This window comes from Aphanomyces invadans, assembly GCF_000520115.1.
Source record: "Aphanomyces invadans strain NJM9701 unplaced genomic scaffold supercont1.45, whole genome shotgun sequence".
In the NCBI taxonomy this organism is placed as follows: Eukaryota; Oomycota; class Saprolegniomycetes; order Saprolegniales; family Verrucalvaceae; genus Aphanomyces; species Aphanomyces invadans.
This window is the reverse complement of record NW_008580190.1, coordinates 121,906-141,979: the sequence shown is the minus strand read 5'-3', so window position 1 is coordinate 141,979 and position 20,074 is coordinate 121,906. Positions and strand designations below refer to the sequence as shown.

Here is a 20,074-nt window from a genome sequence, read left to right as displayed (position 1 = left end):
CAAGACCCTTCCAGGATAACCCAGCTCATCCCCCTGCATCATTCGAAGCTGCCGACGCTGTCGACGGCGATATATATCTCGTCGAGAATCATTGCTTTGTAGTCCCATCGCATTTTCGCGACTTTTCGAAACGTCGCCGATGATATCATAAACTAGCCAATCAGAGATGACTTGAAGTCGAGGAGACCAATCAAATTGCACGATGGTTTGCCAAGATCCATGGCACAACTAGCAAGGGCTTCCCTGACTTGAAGAACATATGGGTAAAACATTTCCCCTACAAACACCTGAATGGCCACATCATCCCTCGATATAGTGACCATCAAGTCAGGTCGGGGTATACACCCCCTTGACAACATATCGCGTTTTGTGCCGCCATGTTGGCAAGTCCGCTCCATGCGACGACTGCCGCCACCGCGGGCGGCAAAGGCAGCCACCACGCACGCAACTCCCATGCACATCAGCAGCATCGACGGGCGACGTCCCACATGGCAAGCCCTGCCGCGGAAGTCGTGGTTGACGTCATCCAAGTGTCGGCGATCTCGTTCCGTAAGGTCGTGCAATCGTCGATGCTTCCGCAACATGGACTTCGGTGCAAATTCCACCTGTCCGTGGGAGGGAAATCGGTCGGGGTCGTTGGCTCGACCGCTTCGACAGCAGGACAGACAAACGAGTTGATGTGGGGGGGCGCTGCCGACGGCCGAACAGTTATGCACTTGAACGTGTCGCCGTCGATGGGCCTCTCGCTTGGAATTCAGGTCCTGTGCGGAAGTTTGGTCGTCGCGACTGCTACCGTACCGCTTCGCGAGTTGGAGGTATGTTGTCACCACACAGCTCCATCGCCCGTCTTCATCCTGACTTGGTCATGCTACAGCGCCCTCCGCACAGGACGTCGGGGTGGTACGATTTGAACCCCACCGGTCGCATCGAGCTCTCGTTTGTATACAACGCTACCCCGACGTCAGGGGTACGCTTGTCCATCTCATCCGCCACCTCCCTTTCAACGCACACCCGCCAGCTCACGGACAAGTGCAACGATGACGATGTGAACTTGAATGGGGAGAGCATTGTGGAAGATGGCATGAACGGGCATTCGGCGAGCTCAAGTTCGGACGGGGAAAACGATCACGAATCTGACAATGACAGCGATGTCTACCCAAGTCATGACAGCGATGGGGAGCCGTCCCCGGAGAAACAAGACCACCGCCATCATGCAAGCTGCGCTTCGCCATTCGGTGACCCGTATCGCATGAAAGGTTTCGATGTGCAGTCGAGCCAAACAAACAATGCCGAGCCCGCCGACACGTCGACGATGGTGCGCCCGCTGCCCCCATCAACCCTGGACGACCTCGACCATTTGTACGTCATGGCGGCCATGGCGATGTCGAATCTAACGCTGCAATGGCTCTAGGCTGGACGCGACGATCCAAGCCAACTCGTGGCGCCCTCCAAGTAGCAAGCACCAAACCCGGCGGCACTTTCATGGACGGCCGCACGGTCCCTCGACGCCACCCCAGCCTACCGGCAAACGCAGCGACTTTGAAGACCTTTTTCGATATGGCATTGCGTCGACAACGAGTGCGATGCCGCGGCACCAGCAAGCCCCCGCGATCCATCCCTATGGCAAGGGCACTGCCAGCGACAAGGACATCGCGGTGTCCGTTTTGCCGGCAACCGACACCACCACCGCCAGTCGCAACATGCACCGCCGGCGCATCGTTGACGAGGACGTCGTCGCGGCCAGTGCGAACCCCCTCGCTGTGCCACCGCCTCCACATCCCATTGTTCTCTTCCCGCCGCAGACACCCGGCGCTGTATCTGCATCGCATCCCAAGATCACCACGGACAACGCTGTGCAGCCCCCCACATCGCTCGCAGACCAGTCTCAAGTGCTCGCCGATCGCATGTTTCACTGGACTCAACGGATCGCGCAGCTTGAAAGGAAAGCTGCCGCCACGGACCAAGGTACAACTGACCCAAGCGAGGGGGTGTTCGCGAGCGTTCATGCTGTCGTTCCCATGAGGTTCAAGTCTTTTTTGCCTGTTGACATCATTCGTAGCGGCGGCGCAGCACACCACGTCGACCGTATGGACCAAGGCGCGGCTGGGCGACACTCCCACGTCCGAATTGATTCGAGAGCGCCGCCAATCCTGTCCGACCGCCTCCCAACCACTGCATGATCTCCCGTTGTCGCTGACTCGGTACGGTGGATGCTCAAGGCCGGATGGCGACCGACCGACTCGTTGCGGCGGACTGCTTGCTCCCATTTGATTCTAACTAGTCGGCGACCTCGAAACTCTAGAGTCGATCGCTCCAATGGGATCCATCGCTCGCGCCACGAGGGTCAGGTGGGTCTCGGCCGCCATCCTCACGTCGACCCTCTCTCGATTCCAACCTCCTCCTCGGTTCGTAACTCGTTCGTGTTTGGTATTTGCTCTAGAACAACGATCCAGAAGGACTCGATGAACCAACGAGTGGTTTCCCTCGAGATCGACCGCTTCGTCGGGCCCGAAGTGCGTCCATGCGCGGCTTCCACGACCTGTTCGACGCCATTCAGATCGTCGCGCACCAAAGTCGGCAGGACTCGCCATCGGAGGCGTCCGTTGCCCCAAGTTTAAGACTTGCACCGCCGCGGACGTCGTCGGTCGCACCGCGCGTCGAACTCGGCCGTCGAGTCGTCCTTGGGGGCACTCCTGGTACACGTTGATTCATTTGTGCAACGAGAAACCCCTCACGACATGGGTCAGGCACGGTGCGGTACATCGGAGCGACGCAGTTTGCCCGTGGAATATGGGTCGGCATCGAGTTGAATCACCCCCATGGCAAGAACGACGGGACCGTCCAAGGCGTGGCGTATTTCCGCTGCCCCCGCGACCACGGCATTTTTGTGCAAGCCGACCGCCTCGACATCACGTCCACCTGAAGCGATGGTGGACGATCCCGTCGGTGTGGCTATTGCCGTAATTCAGATCTGCGCACCTATGCCCCAGACAGCGTGGGATGGTGCTGGATGGCTAGCAAACCGCGCAGAGTTGACGCAATACACCCCGCTCCACCACATCCACTGGGGCCTCGCGCGACGTTGCCTCTGCTCGAACATTGGCACAGGTCGTCGGATGAAAGCAGAACTAGCCAAGGTAGCATGCTTTTCGATCGGCTCCACGCTGCTTCCAGCTTGCCTTGACCTGCGACGACAGGATTCCAAACACTCAAGTGTCCCTGGAGTTTATGTTTCGACTATGGTTGCCGCTACTTGATAGTCGCGCGTCGACCACAGTCCGGGATCGAGTTGTCGGTGGTGCCTTGCACCCACACTTGGGTGTTGAAAGGCGCCACGTCATGCACACTCGACCGGGCGTACTCGCACTGGGCCATGGGCCACCACGTCTAATGGGTTGCGGCAGCTTGTCATGCAGTTGGAGCTCCCGATCGCATTGCTGCAGCCTGTACGGCAGCTCGCGACGGCTGCGACCACTGAATCGTCAGGTTCCGTCGCGGCTTCTTCGCCGTCATGGTGTCAAGGGGAATCGGGTCGATGCCAGTAGGGAACAGCGGTCGCTTCCTCGAGTACATGGACGTAGCTGCGTCCGCCACCAGCGCTCGAACATCAACATGCCGCAGCATCGCCTGGACGAGGTCATGCCAAGGCAGGGCAGCCGCTGGTGCCGCGGCCGCGGGGTTTGTCCTTGGTGCCAAGGCAGGTAGCTCCGGCAAGAACCCGTATGCCTTGCACCGTCCTTCGTCATTGCCACTCTCGGCGGTGGAAAAATACCGCGTGATAGCGGCTTTGCACTGGTCGATGCTGTAATATCCGTCTGGTGGCAGCCTGTTGAAGATGCCGCCAAGAACGCGGACGTGCCTTGCTTTGAAATAAGTCGCATTCAGATTGAATGAGTCGACCTAGCAGCTACGTCAGAGATGTGGTCGGATGCGCCAACTTACGGCATCACCGACCCCCTTTTTCCCGACCAGGATGACGGAAATTGGCTCGAGCGCGGCAGCTACGTCGGCGTTCGACACGCCACAAATGGAACCAACCGCAGGATACCCAACACCGTCAACGAGCACGATGCGCTTGCCAGTGGAAATGGCATCGACGGCACGCACGATGTCGCGGAGGAGTCCGTGCGACGCTTGGACCGGGTCCGGCTGGTCCAGGAATGCCCGAGTGAATCCCGAGTAGAATACAACTGGTCCGATCGGTTGGGCAGCAATTCCTGGGATGCATTAGGTTCCGTGATGGTACCGATTTTGTACCATAGTAGGCGCAGAAGTCGGCGACGAGCTGCGGTTCTTCGCACTGTGTCGCGGGTTTGATGTATGCGAGTTCGCTGGGATGGTACCTGTTGCATTTGGCGAATTCTTCATTAAAGCACTTCAAGTATTTGGATGCGTACCCAAGTTGCAGGAGCGCGCCTAGAAGGCCAAGGCAAACGGTAGATTTCCCGACCTGCGATCGATCCCCGCCAATAAATAGCCGAAGGGGGGCGTTCGTGGATGGGAGCACATCTCGGGATGCAATTCCTGGCGGTATTGGTGAATTGGTGAATGTGACGTGATCTCGCAGCAGTGGAAGCAGCGCATCCACGGACGTGACGGTTGTGGGTGGCATCGAGTTCGATGCAACGTGGATGCGAACGGACGAGACGTCCTCTATCACACTAAGCTGCACGTCGTCATGCACGGCAGCGAGTCCCTCAAGCACACCCAAAACCTTCTGGAACTCTGGATCGGCGGCGCTGCCAAACACCTGGACTTTCATCGACACGATGTCAGCGCGTCCCGAGCGAAAATGGAGAAATCCTGCTATTTGTAGCACCCAATCCAAAGATTCCATGACCCCGTTATCCGGTAATCCGGATAAAGCGGTCGCAACGGCATTCGCACTCGACGGCCCAAATGTCCATGTGGCGGCGTGCGGCGCCGCGGTGGGCAGAGCCCTATAGGAAGGTCATCTCTTCACGCGAATGTGGGATGTGCCCGTGTGGATTTGTATAGGAACTGGTTTGCCTGGTTGTTGAACAGATGGATTCGTTTCCGGGCGATGGGGTAGGCAACCTTGGTCTGCCCCTCGCTGTGTCATGTAGTAGCAACATCAGTGCGTGGTCGAGAGTCCATGGGATGCACGTGCACGTGAAGTATTCCAGCCAGCACTAGAATTGACGCTAGCTGACGAATGCAAGTCAGCGACACATCAAGTGGCTTGATCACCTTGGAACGAAGAGGATGCAACGCTTGGGCCACATCGTTCCGATGGAACCAAATTTCGCGCGAATGTGACCGGTGGAATGCTGCACGCGTGCGGTTTGGCCAGACGCAGCCTGAACAAGCAATGCCAAACGTAAAGCCATTGCATGGAATCGTTCTTTCGGGGAATATCGACCTCTGCTGCGCAGCACGAGTAAGGAGACGTAAAAGCAAATCTCCTTTTGCTCTTGGATCGTATTCAACGTCGACGTGCCGCTCAAGTGCTGCCATTCCGGAGAGAATGCGCTCATGCACGCAATGCGGTTGCACAACAGTTACCTGGCCGTTATTTTGCCTCAGCGCCCCAGTCCAGCCGTGTCCTAGTGCGGCGTCGCCGTGGCGAGTTGAGGCGCAGTATGGCCTTCTACACAGGACGTGGCGATGGCGACGTGCACGGGAGTGCCCAAAGCATAAGCAGTCGTACTCGCATTCCTCGCGAGAGCTCCACCGCAGTCCCATGGGGCCATCCCACTCCACAGGTGCTCGCACCCCAGGTCCACCACCAGGCATCTCTTGTCCGGCAAGGCACCACTCGCCTCGTCAAGTCTGTTCGTCGGGTCATCGAAGAGCGCCGCATGTCGCCAGACACAGTGCGCACTGCATTACGACATCGGTTGTCCAGTGCGCGCCTCGTCGCGGCCGTGCTGGATTTTCGAGCGAACAACATTGCAGAAAAAGAAATCCGAGCCGTGCTCGCCATCCTCAAAGTGCCCGTCCTGTTGGTCCTGGTGACAATCAACTTACTTTCTGGTACACCACCCCTCCAAGCGTCGTGGATGATGGTGGTAGTTGTGTAGGGCTGTACTTGTTGCTATGGTCGCTGCTCCTCTTCAGCATGAACGATGTCAGTTCTCGTCAGTACGGCATCAAGCGAAAGCTGTCGGGCGTGGTGTTTCTAACCATGTCCATTTTGCATTTCCACGAACTCGTCACCGTATGTGGCCATGATCGACGGCGGCGGCGGCGGCGGCGCATCCAACCCACCTCGACTACCGCAGTCGCATCACCCGTACGTTCTCGTTTCCTGTGTACATTCCGCTTCGATCGTTGCAATGGTGATTTCTCCAGCGCCTGGATCCATTCTCCTGGTCATGATTCCCGCCGAGGGCTAAACTGGACCGTTCTTGCAAAGGTTAACGTTGGCTTCATGTCCAAAACCACCCACGCATTCCAGTCGGTGGTCAGCAATGCCCACCACGTCCTGCCGACGGACGCCGTCATGATGCGGCTGGCAAATTGTAAGTTGATATCATGCCAACCTGGGCAGTCAACTTGAATCTCGGGCTAAGTTTGGCCGTCAACGTGTCTACAGATGGGGCCGTCGGACGCCGCGCGATCGCGTGCTTTGGCCACTGCCGCCGCAAGCTCATGCGATCGAACCACAAGTACGACGCGGTGCACATGGCCCGGCACGTTTTGGTCACGGTGACGACGTCGCTCCATGCCCATCACATGTCGCTTGTACGAACTTGTCGGTGGTGCTGCCACGTCATGTACTTCAATCTAGGTGGTCCCAGCGCCCGCCACGTCGTTCTTGTATGCGATGTTCGTCGCGCTCAACTGCAGCTGTACACCGGTGCTGTGCGCATCCAAGAACGCGTTCATCAAGATGTACTTGACGTTGCTTCTCGACGCGATGTTTCATTTTGTGCTGTCCGTGGGGTTTCCGCTCGTTGTGTTTTGGCCCACGTACTTGCACTACATGCGGTCGCCGGTCACGACCAGTCTCGTCAACACGACCTACGACTCGATCGCGCAAAACTTGTTGATCGACCACCTCCAAACGTTCAACACGGTGCTGGAATGCGCCACCGCCATCGTCCTGCACGTATCGAACCACTTGAGTGTGCATTACTTGGCCAAAATGGCGCTCACGACCGATAAGCATCGCGGCCACCGGGCATCGTCGACGAAACAATCGGCACGGCCCGCCAGGTCGAATCCAGATCACCAACACGGTCGAATGTCCCCACTCGCGTCGGCAATGCCGGTATCTTCTCCACTGGTCAACGATCGCAGCACGATTGCTTCCATCCACGTTCGACCGGCGAAGTCGGCAACCCTGCATGGCACTCGAAACGAATCGTCAGCAATCGGACCATGCGATCGTTCACCGCGCCTTTTCCGTTGGCTCGCCACGTTTTTTTGGAGCCGTCGAACGCGTGACCAAACGCCGCCACCCACGTTGGACGAGCCGAAACAGCCCCACCACTTTGGTTTCCACCGCGTCTTCGTGCTAGGTATGCCTCGGCCTCCGACTCGTTTACTGCCGTGATCGACTTTTATTTTGGTCTGCTTGCGTTTTTCGTGTTCCAAGACGACGATGGCCTCACAGCGTGACACTTGTGGCTCTGCCCTAGTGAGCTCGGTGTGGGCCGCTACGTTGGTCGTGGGGGCGAGCAGCGCATTCGTGTATACCACGTGCCCGGTGGGGTGCAGCCATCGTGTGTCCGAGTGGTTCCGCTTTGATTGCTCGTGCCGGGATTTCACGTTGACGTGCACGCCGCACATGACCGCCACCGACGTCGCGACGATTCTCAACGCCGTCGACGCCAACCTGTTTCTGCTCTCGATTGTTCGCTGCAACCTTCCAACGGGTCTACCCCCCGGCGTGATCGGGCGGTTCCACGGGCTCTACCTCTTGTCGTTGGACACGGTGAACTTGACGACGTGGGACGAAGCGCCGTCCGAGTTGACGTCGAATTTGCAGTTTTTGCGGATCCGTCGCGGCCGCTTTCGTCAGGTGCGTCGTAAAATTGTGACATGAATCGATGGTCCCCACGCGATGTATCCGTGTGGATGACGCCTCTGTCGAGCAGATGCCGCGGCTATTCGAGTCGTTGCCGGCCACGTTGATCACCGTGGCAATCGAAGCGACGCCCCTTGCAACGATTCCGCTCGGCTGGACGTCGCTGCTCCAACTCGAAGTGTGGGGTGGCAACCTCACGACGTTTCCATCGCACGTGACGTCCGCCATGGCGATCAGTCTGTTCAACAACTCGATTCGCGAGATTCCCGCCGCGCTCCCTCGGAATTTGCAGCGCCTCGACTTGAGGTCGTCGCTGCCAGCGATCGCCAAGATCGACGTGCTCATGACTTGCGCACTCGTAGGTACAACAACGTTGATGCGATTCCGCCGGCGCTGTTTGCCCCTCCAAGCAAATTGGCCCTGGTCGACCTGTCCTATAACCGCTTCACGACCGTCCCCGACGTCCTGCTCCCATTTGTGTACAACTTGACGTTGGGTGTAGCAGGCACACCACTGTGCGCTACGTGGGTCGCCGCTGCCAACCACTCGGCAACTCTGCGGTACGTTCGCCACCATTCTCGTGTTTCATTGACGTGTGTGGTGGCAGCAGCAGCGCCGCACGGCCGCCCCGCTTGAGCGAAATTTGCTTTACAACATGTGCGTCGGGATGCGAGCCAGACGTGATCGGCGACTCGTACTGTGACGCAGCATGCTACAACGAAACGTGTGGCTTTGACAAGGGCGACTGCGATGTCGACCCGATCGTGTAGCTGCAGTCGTCGCAAGCACGTAGCCAAGCAGTACTACATGTTCATTAGCGGTCGGAATCGAGTACCATGGCCTCCAAACAAGCGTTCGAATGGACCCCACGCGCCGCATTGCTGCTCATGGCGCCGACTGGGTCGTCTACCACAGTGGACGGTGCCTATGGATTGTGTTTTAACCCATGATGCAATTCGTTTCACCGGTGCAAAGCGTGGGTCGTCCGTCAAGTGCGTACCGGTTGAGGAGCCGCGATGGCTGCAACAGTCGGATTATTCTCGGTCGAGGCCAGCGCTGTCTCATCCTTGGCAGCGTGCACGATTGCCTTGGGCTCTTTTTTTGCACTCTGTTTCGGTTTTGGAGCGTCGCAGCGATCGACCCAAGGCGCTGCCCAGCCTTTGACACGCAACCGATCGTGGACGTGTGGTCGAGTAAGCTCCTATCGATTCAACGCCACGTCAGCGCGAGTACAACAAGCACGACGATGATCGGCGCATTGAAATCCACGCTGGCAAGCGCAGGTCGAGCACCTCGCGCCGACCGGTCGCCGCAGCACCAGACACACTAGAGAATTTCTTCTCTCCTGGACCGAATTCGACCACTTGAACGAGACACACACACACACGGACGCCGCTCGAGCACGCGCAGCCACACACCCGCCACGTACCATGTCGTGGGAAATATGGCTGTGGCGGACGTAAATGCGCCGATGCGAGTGTTCAATATCCATGGCACCACACCGATTGTTCGCAAACGAGTTGGTGTGGAGCATGGCCATTTGGACCCCACTCAGCATGCGAATGCCGTAGCGCGCATTCGATTGAAACGAATTTTTTCTCGCAATGCCGGCTCCGTGTAACATTGTGAGGCCGCATCGGCCATGACAGGAGAGCAGGCATGCCAGCAGCGTCACAAACCCGCCTTCCACCAACACGCCCGATCTATCTGATGGTCAGCCCTTGATTCCAAGGCACGTCATGATGACTTTTCACAACAAGACAAGCTTTGCCGAACCAAGAACCCGACTGCAAAGACACTGACTGGTTCTCGCCACACTCAACCATGCACACTCTGACACGTACCCGATGGCGCCGGTAATCTCGACGTCGACAAACGTTCCCGTGCCCCCTTGGATAACCACACCAACGTCGCCGCCAACGATGCGGCTATCTGTGACGGTGCATGCACTCCCCGGCATCAACGTCAAAACAACACTGCGCCATGGTTTCAAGACGGTCGTGCCCAGAGACCGCTGGGACGATGCCGTGGATTTCTGCAGCGTGAGGTTCGCGATTTCGCCGGCTTTCGCGTGCCACACCAGTCCAAACGCAGTCGAGTCGGTGGTATCGTGCTCGTCGTCGTCGAATTCTAGCGTACAAGTGCTCCCTACTCGCACAACCCCCATGAGTTGCTCCGCCCATCTGGCATCATCAAAACACGACCATCGCCGTGCAGGTCCACTGCCCTAAAGATAATGGGCGGCTTACCAGACGTGGATGGACCCACGAGGCGCACGGTGTGGTAAATATGCAGACTGGCTGCGATCTGATGCACGCCACTGCCAAACTGGACGGTCTCTCCCGTTTGCAAGGTGGCGAGCATCGCCTGCACGTCCGAAGCCGCGTCGGTCGTGAGAATGCGCTTGTAAAACGACACGTGCCGAGCGGCGACAGTCCACTGCTTGTTGACGCAACTCGAGATTCTGCAGCATCATGGCATGTGGTCAGCGTTCCAAGACAGGTTGATCTTGGCATGTACCTGTCGACGGGTCTGGCGAACCCCAAGATGTGTAGCAGCACCGCCAACGACAACCCGCCATAGCCCACTTGCGTCGCATGCGCATGCTCTTCGTTTTGAATCAAGACGCGCGGACGATCCCATACCGCTTCATGCGTGTCCGTGTTGTAGTAGAACGGTAAATTCGATCGAACGCACGTCTTTTGCTGCAGGCAAACCATGAGCAGGTTCGACCACGACCATCTACCGTACCATCCACGCAACGCCCGTTAGCGCCCGTCGTCGCTTTTCGCTCTTGACGTGGCTGCGTTCATGCATGTAAATGAGCTTTTGCGTGGACAGGTCGATGCTGTCAGCTACAAACCCAGCAACATGAGTCGCCATGCAGGGACTGGCCCTTCCATGCAGCGCATACGACTTGAAATCGCAACATACACAGCCGAAACATATTTACTGCCGCAACATGTTGGGGGTACGACGAACCTGCAACAATCAACTCGCCTTCCTGAATCGCAACTTCCTCGTCCACCACCTTGTTCGCTTCAATGCGCTCCAATTCGATTTCTTCCTCGGCGTAATCGACATCAGGTGTCGGGATGTACAAAAACAGCGGGTCGGTTTTCGACCGATACGTCATGGCGTAGCGATCGATCGGTCGCAGAAGCGACATTGTGTCGCCGGACGTGTCAAGGAGGTTCGTGTCTGCGATGGAAGATGGACCATCGTTTCCACTCAAACCCACGTCGTCGTCAAAGGTTTCATCCTGTTCCTTTTCAAGGAGCTGTTCTTGCTTGACGCCTTTCATCGCAGCCACATCTTCTTGATCTTCGCACTGCGCCATCGCATCTTCGATCGTTGACACGTCCAACGTGGCATCGCCCGCGTCGTCGTCTTCCACGTCTGTCGTCGTCCCAAGCAAATCGCGTAAATTCGACTTGGTAAAGTACTCGGTCGTAAACTGGCCTTCGGACAATACCAAAAAATCCAACTGCCGCTTCTGCTGCGCCTTTTTCAAAATGTTTTCCTCGACCGTGTGCTCCGACACCATTCTGTAAATATGAACGTCCCGTGTCTGCCCAATACGATGCGCACGATCTTGCGCCTGCGCGTCCATGGCCGGATTCCAGTCGCTGTCGTAAAAGATCACCTGAATGAAAAATCACGCGTGAGCCATGCCACGTCGACCAAACACAACCATAAACACACAAATCCTTGAGTGGGTAAATGTATCTGCGAGTAATGAATTGACTGCAGCGACATCACCACAGTGTGTGCAAATCATCGTTAAAATCCAAAACGAATACCATCACACGTCCTTCGCCAATTGTCGGATAGATACACCCAACTATACCAACACGGCCTACTTTGGGTATACCACCACTTCAACCCATCACGAACCAGACGTGCTCGTGTTTCCAAAAGTTGTTGCACGACGGAAAGCAACACTGGCGTCGAGGGAGATAAACCCAAAAACAACATCCCTTCAAATGTATCCGTGTTCCAGTTCAAAATGGTCGAATTCATGTCGTGCATCCCTTTTGGCCAGAGAAAAACCATACAAAACATTTGAGTTTCCTGCAAGAATCAACGCTGTACGTACGAAATTCAAATTTCATGTCAGCATAAATCAATTTCGTGTGCTTGTCAAAACAATCTCCACCAAATGAGGGAATCGATTCCTCCCAACGCTAGGTTCAAAATTCGAATCGGAGACAAACGAGGGAAAATATAGTGTGACGCACCGTGTCGGCCCCTGTCAAGTTGATCCCGAGACCACCGCTTCGCGTCGACAGGATGAAGCAAAATACCTGCGCGAGAGCAGACTCTAAACACTACCGCAGACTTTTGTGGTCAAACCTTGGAATCTCCGTTGAATTTGTCCATCAATCGCTGCCGCTGTTCGACGGGAGTCGACCCGTCCAAACGAAAGTACGTGTGTCTAGGCGTATGCCACGTCAATACGTGCCAAAATGACCAAAATTTTCCAGTGCACGTTTCGTGTATTTGATGCATAAGAGTCGATAGGGACTACCACGTACCCATGCACATTGAGAAAGATCTCGAGGATGTTCAGCATGGAGCTCATTTGCGAGAAGATCAAGCACCGATGACCATCTCGTTTTAAATCGCGGAGTAAACGGTCGAGCTGCTGCAACTTGCCGCAGTCAAATTGAATGAGGCGCTTGTCCGGAAAAAACAAGTGTTGGCGCTGAGTGATCGGGTGGAGCGCCGTCCAAACCGGGTCGAATTTTTCATGGAGCTACAGCCGAGAACTTTCATCTTGAGGGAGAATTGCTCCAAGCGCACCTGGTTGTCCAAGTCGTTCCAGTGAAGCCGATCTTGTACACGTCCTGCGCTCAATTTGGACCCGATGATAACGTTAGGCAAAGTTGAGCGAGCTTTGTGCACAAAACACAGCACTTTGAGCATCATTTCAAGCATGTTTTCCAACCGCGTCTTGGGCGACGACACCATCGATGCCAACGCGTCACTCGTGCGGTGTTGCCAACGAGATCGGCCCTCCTTACCATGGACTTCCATGGCCAGCGACACAAAAATCTACAAAAAATCAGCGCGTCTTACATCCCGATTCACACCAACGCAGCCATCTTCATGCAGCTCACGCACGAAGGACGAATGGGGTCGTTTTTCGCTGGTCGGACTGTCAGAGATGAAATTTGAGCAAGAACCAGCGAAAGATGCAAATATCAATCATGAAAAGGTAACTCTGTCACCGTTTACACCCAGTCATCGTCACTCAATAAACGTACTGGCATCGTGGTGGCGTGCAGAAGTTCTTGAGACAGGAATGGCGTCTCAAGGCAGCGCCAGTAGTTGATCCACGCATTCGATCTAGCTTTGGCATGTCTTGATGCGTGCTGCATCGCGAGTTGTTGCTTGAGAAAGGCTGCAATCATGGGGTGCTGCAAGAGAAAGTCGTCTGGATAAGTGTCCTCTTCGCCTTCGGATGTATGTGTCATCGACACGTCGTCGATAAAGACTTGGATCGACGGCGCCAACGCTTGCCGCCGACGTGACGCTTCTGTGGACGTGACAATGCCATGTGGATGAAAATTGAGCACGCGATGCGCGGGTAAGCGGAACGTCGACATCGTGAACGGTATGTGCACTTGCAACGGGGGCATGTCAAACGGCGACATGATCGGGCGCGACTCAAACAAGTCGGGGTGGTTGCACACTTTGCGCAACTGCATCAACACGTTCATCATGCCCATAAAATTGCCCCCCGTGAGCGCCTTCCGCGTCGATGACCGCGCCATAAAGTCTTCGTACAGGAACCGTTGTCGTTTCGAGAGCGAGCACATGACGATGTGTTCAAATTTCCCTGGCTAGAACAACGACGGCGTCAGAGGATTAGCCACATTCACATTTTGCATCTCCACTGCATTCAATAAATTGCATCAATGGCAAAGATGTCGACATCGTCGCGTGCGTCCCGGAAAGAGCGTCATGGGCAAATCCCAACGAAGGAACAGCCAGCTCAACACATTATCCAATGCACGAAATCGGCTCAACGATATTGGAGGTACTCGGTGGCATGCATCAAAGCAGTGGATGGTCACCGCAACCCAAATGCCTTGGGCATCGAAAGAACCAAATACATGAAACCCATACGCCTGGGCCAACAATCGAGGGATGTACCATTTGTTTTGCAACATCCTTCTTCAACCGCCGCAGGACAAACGGTCGAATGATATTGTGCAATCGAGTAATGAGCTGTTCGTTCACGGCGGCTTCCCCTTCCACCTACACGCGCAACGTCAACGGATCAAACATCGGGCAGCACGACATCGTATCGTCGTCCACGAACGATGTACCATGGCATTCAAGGGGTTGTTGAACCAATGGCTAAACTGAGCGCGCGATCGAAACAGATGCGGCATCAAAAAGTGCATGAGCGCCCAGAGCTCCATCAAGTTGTTTTGCAATGGGGTCCCTACGCACACCAACACAAGACTTCACTTTAGTTGGGGAGAACCTCTTCGTTCCAACCCGTCGGTCGACCACGTATGCAAGTCGTTGTGAGTCGCACCGAGCGCTGTAAGCGAGGACGCTACCCTTACCTGTGAGCAGGAGCCGGCGCTGCGTGTTGAATGTCAATAAGGTTTGCCATCGCTGGGACTTCCAGTTTTTGATGTTGTGGGCTTCGTCTAAGATCATATAATACCATTTTTTTCGCTTGAAACACGGCGCGTCCGCCACGACAAGTTGGTACGATGTAATGCACACTTGAAATGCATTCACTTTGGACCATCCGAGCCTACGCACACAAGAGTCGGTGGCACCACGAGATCGACTGCAGGGTCCAGTCGTTACCGCAATTCTTTGCGCCGCTTCGCACTGCCATAGTACGTCATGATTTTAAATCCCGGGCACCACCGTTTGAATTCCATTTCCCAGTTTAAAATGCACGATGTTGGCACCACGACCAAATGCGGTCCCCACGTCCTGACCGCACAACCATTTAGTTAGCCGCGTCCATTTGAAACTCAGGGGCAAAAACACACGTTGGATGAAAGACTCGGCCATGGCAAACACGATGGCGTACCCTTCGGTCGCCAACGACGCCAGCATCGATATGGTCTGGATCGTCTTGCCCAACCCCATTTCATCGGCCAGAATTCCGTTCATTCGATTTCGTGCCAACGACAGGAGCCACCCCACACCTGTCATTGTCCATGGTTGTGAGCCACCATGGCATAGACGAGTCGATTTGAAACCAGACGAACACACGACAATTCAATCGACCACATGGACAAATGGACCCTTCACAGCGCGACAAACTGGATGTCGTTCTCCCTTTGAACCGAGCACGCCATGTAAACAACGTACCTGTCGCTTGGTACGCTCGCAATTGCAATGTATGGCGCAACAGAAATGGCCGAACAAGACCCACTCGCGACCACACGTCGTCGGTATCTGTATTGCTGCTTCCAGTCCTTGAAATGGACCGGCCATGGGAGGCGTTGTCAGGGCTCTGGAGGCCGCTGGAGCACCTGGCCTTGCCGTGTTCTGGTGTCGAGTTGCCGGCATTGCTGGACCTGCCGTCTTGAATCGCATCATCGTCTGATTCAATTTCGATGTCTTCTCGTTCCTCTGCGTCCTCGTCGATGCTTGACGTCGTCCCAAAGTACTTTGCGCGAAGTTGTTCAATAGACATGGAGCTTTCTTCATTCAGCATTGCTATTTCGTGGTCAATCTCGGCTTTGGATTGCAACCGTTCCGCCGCTTCGATCGACATCTCGTCGTCAACAGCGTCTTCGTCGCTGCACTCAAAGGCCGGGTCGTCGTCGTCAGCACCTTCCATCGAGTCTTGTTGCGAGATCTCATACTCGACCTCTTCTTCCGCCGCCATCGCCGCATACTTGGCTCGAAGTGCTTCAATGGACATGGTGCTCTCTTCGTTCAGCAGCGCGACTTCCATATCCACATCGTCCTTGGACTGGGCTCGCTCCTCCTCTTCAATCGTCGTCTCGTCATCATCTGCATCGTCCTCGTCCATCTCAAAGTCTTCGTCCGAAGCATTGCCTGCGACATCAGGTTCCGTTGGACTCTGTACCGCGCTCCCTTGCTCTTCGTGAACCACAATGGCAGTGTTCACGGGAAGGACTACTGTCTCAACACTGGCGGACTCGTTTTGATGCAATTCACTGTGACGGATTTCCACATCCAGATCTCCATCTTCGCCATCGCTACGCATGGCATTCCGTGCTTCGTCCTCCACTGACACGTCGTCGTCTTGCAGAATCGCGGCGTACTGGGCCCGCAACGCGTCAATCGACATGGTGCTTTCTCGACGCAAGTGTGCCACTTCGAAATCCACGTCGGCTTTGGACTGCAATTGTTCCTCAGCAGCAATTGTCGTCTCGTCATCCATGGCGTCTTCCTCGTCATCCATTTCAAAGTCTTCATCCGAGTCGATTGCTTCGACGCGACGTGCATCCGCTTCCAACGATGCGATGGGCTGGTCATCGTTTCCAGACTCAAACGTCGTGGCCAGCGCAGCTGCGTACTTTTCAGTCTGCTGGAGCAAAAACTGTAGCTGACTTTCCATCAATGCTTTTTGCTTCTCTTCTTCTGTAGTCTTGACCTCATGCGCGACGAGCTTGTCCACTTTTAACCAGAATTTCTTGACGTCCCGACCGATCTTCGCAGCGAACCGCTTGCGCGCTTGCTCTTCCTGCTGCTGGGTCCGCACGTTTGCCGTTGCTTTCTTGTTGTGATAGCCCGCCACAGATAGACTGAGCGTCTTGGCTTTGCGGTGCCGCCACTTGCGTTCTTGAGCAAAGTCGGTCGACATCCATTGCATCTCTTGAAGCAGAAAATCCCAATGACGGAAGGTAGCAGTGGACGCCGTAGACGTGTCGATAGAAGGCGACGGAGTCGCTGACCATAATGGCAGAGTTACCGCGGCCGCGCTGGGAGTTGATGACGTCTGACTGTTGCGTCGTGACAACGATGCTGTCGGTGGAGGGGGTGTTGCCTCGGCACCTGAGTCCCCAAGCACCGTGTACCGCCGCAAATCAGTCAATAGTCGTTGCTTCTCCTGTTTCAATGCTTCTACCTCGTCATTGTCGGCTACTGGTTCCGTATCGTTGACATCCAAGGTCGAATCGTCCACTTGACCAGGAGCTTTTTTCCGCTTGTTCGTCGGCTTCAGGCCGAGATTGGACTCCGATCGAGTTCGCTTGCCACGAGCGAGAGTCTTAACTCCTTTCCTCTCCTTCTTTGGTGGCCGTGCATGTGCATATTCGACCGAATCAGCTGCCGACGCCGTGGAATCATCGGCCATCGCTTGAGGCCCCAAACTTTTGCACCAACGCGGGACAAGTTATCCGGAAAACATTCGTATCCGGCACACCCAAGATTTGCCCACAACAGCAAAACCTCGTTGAGTTCATGGTTTGGTTAGTGTCGAGCCATGCAAAATGGACAAACGACACCATTCAATTGGCCATCATGGATGGACCCCTTTCCTAGTGCTCCTGCCAAGGCATAGCATGAAAATAGAGTTTCCATACGTGAAACTTAGTCTCTGTCGTCGTCGTTCTTTTCTCATGCCATCCTGTCAATGGGGAATGCTTGGAATTAAAAGCGTTTTATCCGTATATTGCTCTCTGTATGCGGATGCGAGACGAGATCCATATTGCCATTTTCTCTCCAAGATGAACATGCTCACGTCCGCCGCGCAGTCGGTGCTGTATGCATTCACGACGTGTGTGGATGCCCGGTCTTCGCGTCGATTGCGCGCTGAGTCCATCGAGACGGAGGCACCCTTTCTCGAGATGAAAGAGAAGTCAACAAAGTCCAACTTCGATGCCCCCAGCACACTGGTCTTGTCCACGCCTGTGGAAAAGTACGTACGTATGGTGCAAGCCGGGATAACCATGGACAAAGTGAAGCTCAAGATGAGCATGGAAGGTGTCGACCCCCAGCTTCTTGACTATGCTGCACAGGCTGCTCCAAATAAGTCATTGTATGACCCGCACCAGTCCCAGCAGCACCTTCCCGTCATGTCGGTGTAGCCTGCATGCATTTCCCGATTGTAATGAATTACGCCTTGGTTATGGATTAGTATATCAATATTGTCTTTGCGTGCGAGGAAGCTCGTCGAAGCAAGCCCACCGAAGCGCCTTACTAAAGAAGGCCGAGGACACGAAACTTGCCCGCTAAATGGTACTCACGTGTCATCAGCTGCAAGCTCTCTCCAAACGCGTACGCTGTCGCTACGCGGCTGACGCAGCCACGTACCTTTCTCCTCTGTTCATATGACTGTGCACGGGCCATGCCGTCGCATGTTCTCCTGCCGAGCTGCCTAGAGTTGGGACGTCTGCGGCGGTTTCGCGTGATCGAAGCTTGAAGTAATCGCATTGGATAAAAAGATGTGATTAAAGCTGAATCGATGGATGTGATTGGTCCATTCCTACAGCATCTCGCCGAGGACATGGACGGCGTGGTTGCACTCCCGCGGCGGCGCCGACAATTCTCATCATGGCCGCAACATGCAGAGGCCGCCGCCACATTCATGGGTCCGTTGGATATGATACTTGATTTCGTTATAAATTAGGTTTGTCGGTTTGTACTATAATCTAACACCAGCCGTCGTCCTCTTGGACGTCAGAGTCCGTCTCGGGGTACTCGACTTCTTTGCATAGATGGTCAATGTCGCTCAACGTGAAGCACACATCTCCTTTGCTCAACACGCTGTTCATGACGTCGACCAACGGTTGGAGGTTCCCTCGCGCGACCGGTACTTGTCCGCTAGACGGTTTGGACGAGTCGTTGGTGGCTTGGTTGTCGGCGACATCGCTTTCTTCCGACGCGGTCGATTCGTTCGACAAGCGCGAGTTGCACGATTCACGCTCCTTGCGGCAACCGTCGGTCTCTTCCACAGCAGGATCCTCTTGGTTGTCGCACGCGTTCCAGTCGAAATGACCGAGCCGCCGCCACATCGAAATGTCGTTTGCGCTCAAGACAAACACTTCTGCACACGGGCTGCCGCGGTAATTCAAGTACGTCAGCGCCTTCGTGCAGAATCCCATGAGCTTGGTATGTGCCGGTCGTCTGTCATGGGCTGCAAACCCCTCCGATACGCGGATCACGAGCTCGTCCATCGTTTCCATCGGTTCAAACTCGTAGACGCAAAATGCGTCATCGCAGAACGAGACGTGGGCGTCGTCAGGAAGGTCCAGGAAATCAATCTCTTCTGCGATGGACTCCAGGAACGAATCGTTGCTAGTGGTAATGGTCTCTCGCATGGACGTCGGGGTACTGGCGCCATCGATCGAGCTGGATTTGGTCATAAGTTGTACGCTAGTCTTTCCGACGTCGAACTTGGGCACTGTCGACCGGATCCAGCTCAACCGTCGCTTGAGGGATTGCTGCACTTTGGACAAGTCCCAAAACGCAGTCGTCGATTTCTCTCTGTCAAAGGAGATCGATCGCTGTATCCGATGGGGTGGCGATGGTGGCGTGGGGGAATGGAAGAGTGGCGTGGCGCAGACAGGCGAATCCATCACAATACCTTCGGGCAGCGGGTCCTGTGGATGGTAGTCGGGGTAAAATTCCCACTCATGCGGGTCGTCGTCGAGGTCCGACCCACGCGCGTACGCATGCAGGTTGCGCGCGAAGATGCTGCGTGGGGCATTTGCGTTCGGGGACGTGTTGAGTGCCGATCCGAACAGCTTCTGAATAAAGTACTCCTTCATATTCGACTTGGTCAACGACGGCGACGATGATGCTGCCGTGGACGACGATGGCTTCATGGCGCAGGTCCGAGTTCCCTTGCGCGCGTTGCCGTCAAATCCGCACTGCTCCTACCACCTCCATCTTCATCTGGGCACTGTGCAACGCGTGTCTTTGGTGGACTCAAGTCTATACTTTATCCTAGTATCACAACGTACGCATTGTTATCTGGGTGCGGTGTGTAATCCGTCACGACCGCGATTTCTCCCATACGATATACTGCACACACGAAACGTCGTATAGTAAAACCAAGCTAAACTTTCGTCCGAACCCGGAGTCCCGCCATCATGCGGCGCCCACGACCACGCGGGC

At 55.4% G+C, this 20,074-nt stretch overlaps 6 protein-coding genes across 21 annotated transcripts; 3 read left to right on the top strand and 3 right to left on the bottom strand.

Moving 5' to 3' along the window:
- Positions 1-368: 368 nt before the first annotated feature.
- H310_12914 (hypothetical protein) lies at positions 369-3,056 on the top strand. 14 transcript variants are annotated; one of them, XM_008880190.1, is made up of 8 exons: positions 369-815; positions 875-967; positions 1,019-1,359; positions 1,412-1,965; positions 2,060-2,201; positions 2,303-2,348; positions 2,441-2,696; positions 2,748-3,056. In XM_008880190.1, exons 1-8 carry the CDS (start codon positions 378-380, stop codon positions 2,921-2,923), a joined length of 2,046 nt encoding a protein of 681 aa, XP_008878412.1. In that variant the 5' UTR covers positions 369-377; the 3' UTR covers positions 2,924-3,056. The 14 variants fall into 14 exon arrangements, with proteins under 14 accessions (XP_008878412.1, XP_008878404.1, XP_008878416.1 ...); XM_008880182.1 differs by having other exon boundaries at positions 2,303-2,696; XM_008880194.1 differs by having other exon boundaries at positions 2,060-2,348.
- Positions 1,633-4,787, bottom strand: H310_12913. Of its 2 annotated transcripts, XM_008880180.1 has the most exons (5): positions 4,398-4,787; positions 4,344-4,362; positions 4,258-4,300; positions 3,943-4,217; positions 1,633-3,900 (listed from the first exon to the last, which is right to left on the bottom strand). In XM_008880180.1, exons 1-5 carry the CDS (start codon positions 4,760-4,762, stop codon positions 3,409-3,411), a joined length of 1,194 nt encoding a protein of 397 aa, XP_008878402.1. In that variant the 5' UTR covers positions 4,763-4,787; the 3' UTR covers positions 1,633-3,408. The 2 variants fall into 2 exon arrangements, with proteins under 2 accessions (XP_008878402.1, XP_008878403.1); XM_008880181.1 differs by lacking the exon at positions 4,344-4,362 and having other exon boundaries at positions 4,258-4,343.
- Positions 4,788-5,546: 759 nt separating this feature from the next.
- H310_12912 (hypothetical protein) lies at positions 5,547-9,016 on the top strand. Its single transcript, XM_008880179.1, has 9 exons — positions 5,547-5,997; positions 6,045-6,256; positions 6,380-6,485; positions 6,560-6,708; positions 6,755-7,487; positions 7,608-7,990; positions 8,067-8,302; positions 8,359-8,556; positions 8,607-9,016. The coding sequence occupies exons 1-9, from the start codon at positions 5,604-5,606 to the stop codon at positions 8,764-8,766; spliced, it is 2,571 nt and encodes an 856-aa protein (XP_008878401.1). The 5' UTR covers positions 5,547-5,603; the 3' UTR covers positions 8,767-9,016.
- H310_12911 lies at positions 8,789-17,343 on the bottom strand. 2 transcript variants are annotated; one of them, XM_008880178.1, is made up of 19 exons: positions 15,350-17,343; positions 15,066-15,183; positions 14,834-14,965; positions 14,581-14,777; positions 14,335-14,453; positions 14,159-14,263; positions 13,267-13,845; positions 12,803-13,054; positions 12,535-12,755; positions 12,353-12,434; positions 12,238-12,303; positions 10,979-11,642; positions 10,748-10,851; positions 10,517-10,701; positions 10,246-10,460; positions 9,841-10,144; positions 9,426-9,699; positions 8,997-9,197; positions 8,789-8,921 (listed from the first exon to the last, which is right to left on the bottom strand). In XM_008880178.1, the coding sequence occupies exons 1-19, from the start codon at positions 17,307-17,309 to the stop codon at positions 8,811-8,813; spliced, it is 5,889 nt and encodes a 1,962-aa protein (XP_008878400.1). In that variant the 5' UTR covers positions 17,310-17,343; the 3' UTR covers positions 8,789-8,810. The 2 variants fall into 2 exon arrangements, with proteins under 2 accessions (XP_008878400.1, XP_008878399.1); XM_008880177.1 differs by lacking the exon at positions 8,789-8,921 and having other exon boundaries at positions 8,930-9,197.
- Positions 17,344-17,667: 324 nt separating this feature from the next.
- H310_12910 (hypothetical protein) lies at positions 17,668-18,102 on the top strand. The gene has a single exon (XM_008880176.1). It carries the CDS (start codon positions 17,683-17,685, stop codon positions 18,040-18,042), a length of 360 nt encoding a protein of 119 aa, XP_008878398.1. The 5' UTR covers positions 17,668-17,682; the 3' UTR covers positions 18,043-18,102.
- A 449-nt stretch (positions 18,103-18,551) lies between these two features.
- On the bottom strand, positions 18,552-19,871 carry H310_12909 (hypothetical protein). The gene has a single exon (XM_008880175.1). The coding sequence runs from the start codon at positions 19,780-19,782 to the stop codon at positions 18,607-18,609; it is 1,176 nt and encodes a 391-aa protein (XP_008878397.1). The 5' UTR covers positions 19,783-19,871; the 3' UTR covers positions 18,552-18,606.
- Positions 19,872-20,074: the final 203 nt, after the last annotated feature.